The sequence below is a fragment of the Lupinus angustifolius genome, chromosome LG03 (genome assembly GCF_001865875.1).
Source record: "Lupinus angustifolius cultivar Tanjil chromosome LG03, LupAngTanjil_v1.0, whole genome shotgun sequence".
Lineage (NCBI taxonomy): Eukaryota > Viridiplantae > Streptophyta > Magnoliopsida > Fabales > Fabaceae > Lupinus > Lupinus angustifolius.
Window position 1 is genome coordinate 5,897,207 of NC_032011.1, and position 11,779 is coordinate 5,908,985.

At 35.3% G+C, this 11,779-nt stretch overlaps 1 protein-coding gene across 1 annotated transcript; it reads left to right on the top strand.

The window, feature by feature from the left end:
- Positions 3,923 to 4,612, top strand: LOC109343258 (pectinesterase inhibitor 1-like). Its single transcript, XM_019581477.1, has one exon. It carries the CDS (start codon positions 3,994 to 3,996, stop codon positions 4,558 to 4,560), a length of 567 nt encoding a protein of 188 aa, XP_019437022.1. The 5' UTR covers positions 3,923 to 3,993; the 3' UTR covers positions 4,561 to 4,612.

Below are 11,779 nucleotides of genomic sequence, written 5' to 3' on the forward strand. Positions count from 1 at the left end.
CTGATGGTACATTGGAAAGGCACAAAGCAAGGCTAGTCGCAAAGGGGTATACTCAGATGGAAGGGGTTGATTACTTTGATACATTTTCCCCTGTGGTGAAAATTACTACTGTCAGGGTAGTTTTGGCAATAGCAGCAGCAAAATTCTGGTTCCTAGAGCAACTAGATATCAACAATGCATTCCTTCATGGCGAATTGCATGAAGAAGTATACATGGTTCCCCCACCAGGACTCTCCATTGCCAACCCAAATCTGGTCTGCAAACTTAATAAGTCCATCTATGGATTAAAGCAAGCAAGTAGGGAATGGCATTGCACTCTCTCCAACAAACTCATCTCACTGGGTTTTTCTCATTCTCAAGCAGATCAGGCTTTGTTTACCAAAGGCACACCAGATTCCTTCACCATCATACTTGTGTATGTGGATGACTTAGTGCTTATAGGTAACAATTGGGCAGAAACTCAAATTGTTAAACAGGTTTTACATCAATCTTTCCAAATCAAGGACCTAGGACCTTTAAGATACTTCTTAGGCCTTGAGTTGGCAAGATCCAAGCATGGAATACACCTAAACCAGAGAAAATATACCTTAACTCTTCTTGAGGACTCAGGAACTTTGGGATCCAAACCAGCAAAGACCCCTTTTGATCCTTCCATCAAACTACAGCAACACCAAGGAATTTCATTCAAAGATCCCTCTAGCTACAGAAGACTTGTTGGAAGATTAATCTACCTTACAATTTCTCGACCAGATATCTCTTACTCTGTTCAACAACTCAGCCTCTTTATGGCCAATCCTCTAGAATCTCATCATAAGGCTGCTATGCGTGTTCTTCATTATCTAAAGTCAGCTCCTGCACAAGGTCTCCTTTTTCCTTCCCAAAACAACCTCACTCTTACAGGATTTGCTGACTCGGATTGGGCTTGTTGCTTAGACACCAAAAAATCTCTTGCTGGTTTTTGTATTTTCCTTGGTTCTTCCCTCATCTCATGGAAAACAAAGAAACAAAATACTCTAAGTCGCTCATCCACAGAGGCTGAATACAGAGCATTGGGTAGCATTGTTTCTGAAATCCAATGGTTGAAGTTTCTCTTTGATGATTTGCAGCTTCCACTACAAAAGCCAACTTCTGTTTATTGTGACAATAGATCTGCAATTTATCTAGCACACAATCCTGTGTTTCACGAAAGGACAAAACACATAGAGATAGATTGCCATGTTGTACGAGAAAAAATCAAAACCGGTCTCATTCATCTTCTTCCTATCTCCTCTTCTCAACAGTTAGCTGATGTCTTTACTAAGCCACACCATTCTCCTTCTTTTCGTGACTTTCTATCCAAGCTAGGCCTTCTGGACATCCATCGTCCACCTTGAGGGGGGGTGTTAAACATTGCTTGACCACTTTGGTGATTCTTTCATGTGGTGTGTGGTGATCCTTGCCTTGCCCACCTTTGTTATGTTTTGGTGCTTAACTTTGTTTATGTTTTGATGCCTCAGCTTTGGGCTTTTTGGCCCACTTTCCTTTTTCTACTTTCACATTCTGTTTTTACAGTTTTTCTGTTTTTCAGTTATTCCCTTTTGGGAATACTTGTGTATTAAAGGATGTTCTCTGCTCTATGGCAGATTAAGAAAATAATCAAGAGGTTATTCATTGTTACTCCAACATCTTCTTCTCTTTTCTCATGATTTTCATCATCAAGATAAATATTAAATGATTAATAAAAATACATAAAATATTAGGATTTTTGCTATAAAAGTTTGACAAAGACAATTTGTGGTCTTAAGTGCAAAATCATTATGAACTCAAATGAAATAAATATTATAAACAATATCTATATTTATACTTGTAAAAACTTTATCTATATCTATAATTTTTAGAAGGAATGTACAATTTGTATAGGATAAAAATATATAGTAAAATAGGTAAGAAAATTAGGGGGGAAAATTGAGGGGGTAGTTGCCCCCACCTGCCCTAAAGAAGCTCCGCCACTGGTTCTAGAGGGTTCTAAGTAGCATGAAATGCTAGGATTGAAATGACAAACAACTATATGCAACCTTGCTAGAAGAAGAATGTCACCACATAAGAGTTTGGTTTCCATGAGAATGAGGAGCTAAACACTTTTTTCTAGGATTAGATGTAATTAACTATTTAAACTTGATATATCTAATATGACTATTTGATTTATTTTTAATATTATTCCACCGATTTTCATGTTTACTATTGTTTCTAATTCTTGTTTATTTTTTTTCCTCACAAGTATCCTTGCACTAGAGACAATCTTGTCTGAGTCGGAATCATCCACGTGTATGTAAGGCTAACTCTTCCAACGAGTATTTTTCCATCCACAAGGCTTAAACCCAAGACATTGTTTAAGGGGAATGAAACATGTACCACTTGAACCAACACCCGTTAATAATTCTTAGTGTTTACTCAATTCATTGTTTAATGTTTGAATGTGTTATGAAAATTCCATATTAAAACTAGACCTCAGGTATGTTATCCACTAACATGTTAATTCTAGAAATATAATTAAATTGACCTATTGTTTAAAACACTCAATTGATTAATTCAATCATTGATCTATTTAATATTTATTCTAGAAATTGATAAATAGATAAAAATTGATGTTGTTGAATTCGTAGCAATAATCATTTTTATCTTTATAACATCATCATATACTTGATACTTAGAGGTTGAGTAGCAGAATTTAATATCAGTTTCTTCCAATTCAATTTACTATCATCAACTTTTTACTCTTACTTTAGTTTCATTAATCTTACAAACAAAAAATGTTTATTTCCCAAATTAACTAAGTTTTCTAAACAATCACATATCAAGGAAGTCCTGTAGAAGACGATAACCCATTTGGTTAAAGTATCAATCAATTTCCCAATTAATATCTTAGACTTAATCCTTATTGGTTATGCACACTAATTTGAATATACTTTTCCAGTACTTTTTTTGTTGAAATAATTCAAATCTGTGTTGTGAAACCCGAGCCGGACGTCAAACCGGCAGAGGTCCCGTATTAGGTTTAACCGGTTTAAACGGTTAAACCGTCCGGTCTGACCGGGTGATTTCGTACATAATTAATAATTTTTATTTATAAATATATAGTTATATATAAATGTAAAACTTTATATAATTAATAATTATGTATAATTATATTGAAATAATACTTATTTATCTTTTTTTGGACCGTAGTAAAACAAAATATTAGAACATTGTCCCATTTTTTTTATTTTTAAGTGAGCCGTCCGGTTTACTTCCCGGGTTAATCCGGTTTAACCGGGTTTAACATGGTCGGACCAGATTTTTTCCGGTTCAAAGCGGTCCAACTCTCATTCGGTTAAGACGGCAAACCAAAGCCGTTTTCAAGTCCGGTCAGCGGTCAGACCGGTCGGACCGTCCGGTCCGATCTGGTTTCAACAACACTGATTCAAATAATAACTACCCTCAATGCCTCATTTTGTTACTTTGTGAAGCACAACGAAATTAACTAGAAAATCCTAGCTCATTATTGTATTTCGTTGATTTGACCATAACATTATGATGAATACATTCATTCATATATCACGAGTAGATTCAAGAATTAATGCAAATATATTCAAATCTTGGAAGTTAACAAATATTGAATCGCTACATTCTCTTTTTTCCGATACTGATTTAATGAATAGATGCAAGAAATATCGGAAAGGATCGGTTATTAAACAACAGCATATCCTGCATGCATTTTATTTATGAGTATAATCTCCATATACTATATTTACATACAATATACTATATTTATATACAGTAACTACATTAGGTAATCAAGAGATAATAAAACATGAATAGTGAATGATAAGTAATAATATATAAAACTCATACAATATCATGTATATATTTTTTTCCTCTTTATTTATTCTATAAAACCAAACAATTTTCATTCTGAATCACCAAACCAAACAGTGAAAAAAATAGGAAGAAAAAATCACAAGACAAGACAACAAAATGTCTTATTTCTCCATTAAACCTTCCATAATCTCTTGCTTTGTGCTAATGTTTGTTTTATTTGCAGAATCCTCGTATGCAGCAAAAGTTGTAGATGTGAATGACATTTGCAAACAATCCCAAAACCCTTCATTTTGCTTAACAATTTTAAACTCAAAGCCTGGTGGAGTAGCAGGTGCAGATCTCGTTACTCTTGCCCAGTACACCATCGATATCGTTCGTGGTAATCTCACAAACTCAGTTACCCTAATCCAGTCATTGATTGCAAACAGTGGCAATGACGCTACAGCAAAATCTCATTATGAACAATGTTTGACGTTCTTCGGGGATAAAGAGGGTGCCCTAGTTGATATTGATTATACTCAAGAGTTGTTGAAAAAAGGAGATTATTTTGGTGTTAACAGTGCTGCAAGTGCTGTCATAGTAGATGTTGATGATTGCATTTTTGGAGAGGATCCTGAACAACCTCCTTACCCTGATAAATCTGATCTACCAAAAAATGCAGATTTTATTGACAAAGTTCTTGAGGCTCTTCTTATCATATCACAATTGTTGTATCAGAAATAGTTCCACTTTTATGTTTAAGACAATGTTTATTTAACATTGCCATGAATAAAGTTAAATATTACAAGTGTTAAATTTATATCTTAAAGCAATAGAGTCAAACAAATATTTAAATCATGCCTAAAAGAATAAAGCACATAACTCTCTAAGACTTAATTCCAAATGAGAAGTATATACCTTTTGACTAATATTTGTGTTTAAGTTGATTTTAGGGTAATGTTGCAATGAAAGATAAATAGATGACATAGTTTTTGAATGAACTATTTTTAAGTGGAATTCTATACTAATCCACATAGGCCATAGCTTTTAAATGAGCTATTATTTTTAAGGGTAAAATGTAAGACTGAGATTGCAACTAAGAGAGAGTGAATTAGTTGACTTATAATGATCGCTTTTTCTACAAATTTAAGAGTTAAAGTGCAGCGGAAAATATATGCAGAAAATTAATAAGTAAAATCAAAGAGATAAGGGAGAAGAGAGTACACAATGATTTTATACTGGTTCACATTCTTCTTGACCACTGAAAGCTATGTCCAGTACTCTTGCAGCACAAGAGATTTTTCCACTAAAGATTATGACTTGCAATTACGATATCTCACGCTGAGATTTCTATGTACCTTACACACTCCTTAATCCTTATTCACTTTTGGAAAACACATTTCCAAGTGATTCTAATCCCATTTTCTATCACACCCTGTGAAAGAAAGTATTCTACAATAATAATGAAGAATGTTCAACTATTGCTAAATTGTCTTTACAAATATAAAATTGATGTAACTTGCAATCCAAACAACTCTTTAGTATACTTAGTAATAATGGTATTTATAAGTTTGTAAACTTGAAACACTTTCACTTTAAGCAACTTTAGAAAAATCAACTTTAACTTTGAAAGTTTAAGAACTTGTTGCAAAAAGTGCATAAAATAATTTCAGAATATGGGTAAGAGCTTTTGAAATTTGTATAAGAGTTGTGTATATGTTGTGTGTTGTGATTGTAAGTTTCAATGCCTTATATAGGCTTTCCAATCAGCCAAAATTTCTCTTTGCAATGGTAGAAATTGATTGGAATGAAAACTTGTCTTTTGGATTGAAACTCATTCACTTTGAATTTGAAAATATGATGCAACAACTCTCAATAATCGATTAACACATTGAGTAATCGATTACTCAAGTGTTTTTTACTGATCATTTATTTTCGAATTAGAGTAATCGATTACAGCAAGTTGAGTAATCGGTTACTCATCTTTAATAACACTAGTAATCTGTTACTCAAAGACAGTAATGGATTATTCTGATCAGTTTTAAGTTGGATAACTCTTTTCTTACACTTGTAACCTGTTACTTAGATGAAGTAACTTGTTACACATTATTTTTTGAAAATTGTTTTAAGTATTTGAAGTGTTTCAATTTTCTTAAAAAATAGTTTGAGAATTACTACTTTTGTATAATTAAGAGTATATGATAGAAGTATCTATTTAGACTTAGACTAATAAAAGTCTTGAATATCCTGAAGCTTGAATATTCATTGTCTTTATAAGTATTCTTCATTTTCTTCTTTTTAGTGATGTTAGTGTCTTCATTAAAATCGTGTCAAGGTCAGGAGTAAGATCTTCTTCACATGGGTGAATTGACAAAACATATAATAATAGTGATTATTGTTCAATATTTCATAGGTCGGGTAAATGAGTCTTAACAAATTAAAAAGTTGTATTCATTGTTATGAGAAAACTTGCCTATATGAGAAAATGTAATGGAGTCGTTATCAATGTTTTTTAAATTGAGTTCAAAAAGATGGTTGATTCACTCAAAAATAGAAATTGAGTTTGGGAGTCGGTTACGGATGAGGAAGGTATTAGGCAGCTCATACCGTCTGTTATAAAAACAGTACCTAAATCAGTTATATGGATATTTATTCAAAATATTAATTTTACCTTCTCCTTATTAAACAAAATAAAGAGAAAAAAATATTTTTTATTTTTTTTTGTCTGACAGGGAAATAACTGCTCCTACATATCTCTAGCTGCAACAGAGAAATCAAGGTTACGTAGTTCTTTCAGAAAATAGTTGATTAGTCGATATATTTTTATTTATTGTTTTTGTTTTTAAATAATAGGATAAGATAACACACCATGGCACTGATTCCATAGTGTACTACCTCTCATTGATTTAGTTAAGTTATTTTGAAAGTGTCAATTTAGAGTAACGCGAAAGGGCACAAGTCCCACAATGCACTACCCTTTATTGGGTTAATTTTGAAAATGTCAATTTAAAGTAACGCGAAAGGGTACAAGTCTCATAGTGCACGACCTCTCATTGATTTAGTTAAGTTATTTTGAAAGTATCAATTTAGGGTAACGTGACAGGGCACAAGTCCCATAATGCACTACCCCTTATTGGTTTAATTTTGAAAATGTCAATTTAAAGTAACCCAACATGATACAAGTCCTATAGCGTACTATCTCTCTTTGATTTAGTTAAGTTATTTTTGAAAATGTCAAGTTGAGATAAGGCGACAGGACACGAGTTCCATAGTGCATTACCTCTCCTTGATTTTATACACAACATATAATAATGGACAAGGAATTAGTTCTATAAGTGCACTATTTTACATTATTTTTATTAATTATTTAAAAAATTATCAAGATAAGGTAACATGACAAAGAATAACTATGATACACTACCATACCGATGAAAAGATTTATCAATAATGCATCATTGTTAACTATCTATCATTTTATGAAACAATAGTAAACATAACATTTGACTAAATAAAATAGCATAAACACAAACAGTAGCACTTATAATAATTTTCAATATGCCTAACCTACCTAACATATGTTATTCTTTTAAACAATTTAGTATATAAGCCCTTGATGGATAAAGTAAAACACTGTGGAAAAGAAATGCTTGAATATGACAATAAAGTCATAAGAGGAAGTAACTAAAAAAACAAAACTTCACCAATCAAAAGGTGAAATAAAAATCCAAATCCCTTGCACTCGTTGGCATGGAGTTTTAAAACACACAAATTTTAAGAGTATATAGAAAAAAGAAAAAAAAATGAAATGAAAGTACCTTCTTATATGACTAACCTACGCACAGTGTGTCCCTTTTTTTTTCAAAGTCATAGTAGTTTCCCATACTTATCCATATGCCATACCCTCAAGAATCTCAAAATTCATGCCTATGTTAGATTGCACTCCAACCGCTTCTCTTTTTAGTTTTTTTTGTCTTAGGATTCATGTCCCCCTCAGTGTTTTTTAAAAATAGTGTTTATATAGGGGTTAACATTAGGATAACACTTTTAACCTAATGGGCCAATCAAACACAGTTGTCACTCTTAAATTAATCTTTATTCATTATTTATTTACTCAACACTTTATTATTATTTTTTTGAAAATTTTAATTACCGGTCATAATTGGGTGTTTACAGTTGCCTCTCTTTACTTGCTTCTGACAATATAATAAGAGTAACGAAAGTTATCATGATGAGAAGTAAGTAAAGATAAAAATACCAAATTTTGAGTGGGAAATTACACAAATTAGGAAAAGTTTCAATGATGATGCTTCATAGCATGATTAACAAGACTGCTGGAGGGTCCAAGACAACACGAGACCACTAGGGGGTCCGGGTGCAAAGGGGAGACCACGGGAACGCACAGATAAAGAGGAACTCCGAGTAAGATGAGACTACTTGGGGTCAAGACACAATCACGAGACCATTGGGGGTCAAGTGTGAAGAGAGACCACGGGAACGCACGGACAAAGAGGAAATCTGGGCCGAAAATAGGATGAGACTACTTAGGGTCAAGACACAATCACGAGACCATTTGGGGTCAGGTGTGAAGAGAGGCCACGGGGACGCACAGATAATGAGGAACTCTAGGTCAAAAATAGGATGAGACCACTTGTGGTCGAGACACAATCACGAGACTGTTGGGGGACTAGGGGTAGGTGTGAAAAGAGTCCACGGGAACGCAAAGATAATGAGGAACTCTGGGTCGAAAATAGGACGAGACCACTTGGGGTCGAGACACAATCACGAGACCATTGGGGGTCAGGTTGAAGAGAGACAATAGGAACGCACGGATAATGAGGAACTCTAGGTCAAAAATAGGATGAGACCACTTGGGGTCAAGACACAATCACGAGACCACTTGGGGTCAAGACACAATCACGAGACCAGTGGGGGGTCAAGTGTGAAGAGAGACCATGGGAACGCACGGATAATGAGGAACTCTGGGTCAAAAATATGATGAGACCACTTGGGGTCAAGACACAATCACAAGACCACTTGGGATCAAGACACAATCACAACACCATTAGGGGTCAAGTGTGAAGAGAGACCATGGGAACGCACAGATAATGAGGAACTCTGGGTCAAAAATAGGATGAGACCACTTGGGGTCAAGACATAATCACGAGACCATTAGGGGGTCAAGTGTGAAGAGAGACCATAGGAACGCACGGATAATGAGAAACTCTGGGTAAAAAATAGGATGAGACCACTTGGGGTCAAGACAAAATGACGAGACCACTTGGGGTCAAGACACAATCACGAGACCACTAGGGGTCAAGTGTGAAGAGAGACCACGAGAACGCACGAATAATTAGGAACTCTGGGTCAAAAATAGGATGAGACCACTTGGGGTCAAGACACAATCACGAGACCACTAGGGAGTCAAGTGTGAAGAGATACCACAGGAACGCACGGATAATGAGGAAATATGAGTCAAAAATAGGATGAGACCACTTGGGGTCAAGACACAATCAGGAGACCACTTGGGGTCAAGACACAATCGCAAGACCACTAGGGGTTTAAGTGTGAAGAGAGACCACGGGAACGCACAGATAATTAGGAACTCTGGGTCAAAAATAAGATGAGACCACTTGGGGTCAAGACACTATCACGAGACCACTTGTGGTCAAGACACAATCACGAGACCACTAGGGGGTCAAGTGTGAAGAGAGACCATGGGAACGTACAGATAATGAGAAACTCTGGGTCAAAAATAGGATAAGACCACTTGGGGTCAAGACACAACCACGAGACCAGTGAGGGGTCAAGTGTGAAGAGAGACCACAAGAACTCACATATAATGATGAACTCTGGATCAAAAATAGGATGAGACAACTTGGGGTATAGACAAAATCACGTGACCACTTGGGGTCAAGACACAATCACAAGACCACTAGGGGGTCAAGTGTGAAGAGAGACCACGGAACGCACGGATAATGAGGAACTCTGAGACAAAAATAGGATGAGACCACTTGGGGTCAAGACACAATCACGAGACCACTAGAGGGTCAAGTGTGAAGAGAGACCACAGAAATGCACGGATAATGAGGAACTCTGAGTCAAAAATAAAATGAGACCACTTGGGGTCAAGACACAATCATGAGACCATTCGGGGTCAAGACTTTCGGCCATGTGTGCATATGATGATGCCAATGCAAATGATGCATAATTAAGGTGAAGATGTTTGTATAATGGGTTACACATATGTGATTAACTTAATTATCATTATGAAATTTGCTCGAAACCATCGTGCTTCCTCAGCGAGCAACATCTAATCCAACCAAGATCGATCATGTCTTAATTTTTTTTCATTTTCTGGGACCAAAGGATCTATTTCGGATATTTCCTTCCATTGCCACTAGAAGACATAGCAATTCCTTTCTCCATTGATAAACACACCGAGTTTAAGATTTGATGAGTTTAGTATCCTGAGCCATTAGTGAAACATATTATCGTAAAAGTTATTTGATCATGAAGTTCGAGTATTATACTTATATGACTTGAGATTTATCTAAGAAACATGCATGCACAAAGGTAAATAGGGAGATGAAAGAAGTTTCTTCTATTGATATTCAAAAAGTTATACATGGGAAAGTTTGAGAGCATATATGCTACATGTTACAAAATTTTTGCAAATTCTTTGCCCCAGTATAAGGTAATTGCTCATGTATCAATTATTCTTATGAGATAGCCGAATAACTGGACCATCGTGCTAACATTGTCTGATTCTTTCCAGAACCTCGTAATCATTTCCACATCGCTCAAAACTCCTATGATTTCCACTTGATGCACAAACGTGAGAGTGGTCTTGATTCGCCCATAGCATGACAGACCCATAAGAAAAAAAATTTGCTTTTTTATTGCGTTAACTTTTGCCTAGGTCACCCTTTCAGGTTTTCAACCTACCACGCTTTTATTGATACCCTAATTCTTGCTTAGATTGCTCTTTCGAGTTTTCAACCTAAAGGGTTTTTTTTCTTCTTTTTTTTCTCTCTCTCTTCTTCCTTTCCTCTTTTTTTTTCTCTTTTTTTTCTTTTTTTAGGCATATAGCTTCTTAATCGTGTTTATGTTCACAAGTCTGAGTCAAACGTTCTCATCCATGTCTTATAGGATCAGAGTCATCCTTCAGAATGCATTCTTGACAATGCATTCTTGACAATTTAGGGACCTTCATGGTTTGGAGTTTATTTTCCACAAGCATCTTCTTGATTTTCGATGATCTTTTTAAGCACTTAGTCCCAACTTCGAATTATCTAGGACTAACCTTCTTATCAAAAGCCCTTGTCACTCTACCTTGGTATAATTGACCATGGTGGCAAATGGCCGCCAACTTTTTCTCTTCAATCATGAACAATTGCTTATACTTGAGGTTAACCCATACCAACTCTTCTTGTTATGCTTCCATCAAGACTCTTAACAAGGGAATCTCTACATCTATGGATGACACAACTTCCATATTGTACACCATTGTTGTCTATGATGCCCCATATATTCTTCCATTGGGGATAACTTATGACTCATGGTCGCACCATTGACGAAAACATCAACGTGAGGATGAGAAAATCATCTTTCAGACTTGCTTTGTTCAAATTTCGGCAGTCCACTCACATTCTCAGTTTCTCTCATGTATTTGTTTGGGTTCCAATACAACATTAGCCACTCATTCTGTATGTCGAGACATTTCTATGAAATCTGACTGCTATTATTTCCTTATCTCTTCCTTTACTCCTCGACCATCTTCTCCATCATCAAACTCAATGGGATGATTATCAGGTACCGCAAAAGAATAATTGATAAATGTTCAAGTACCTTATAACTGGATAAAATCTCTACAAAATTGTGATACATGTGTTCATTTGTGTAACATCATGGAAAGAAATGGGACATAAATATGGATGTTCACAATGGTATAGAAGAAAGGTAA

What these genes read in the sequence shown, in the direction of transcription:
- LOC109343258 (XM_019581477.1), top strand. Translation starts at nt 3,994, where the DNA reads ATGTCTTATTTCTCCATTAAACCTTCCATAATCTCTTGCTTTGTGCTA.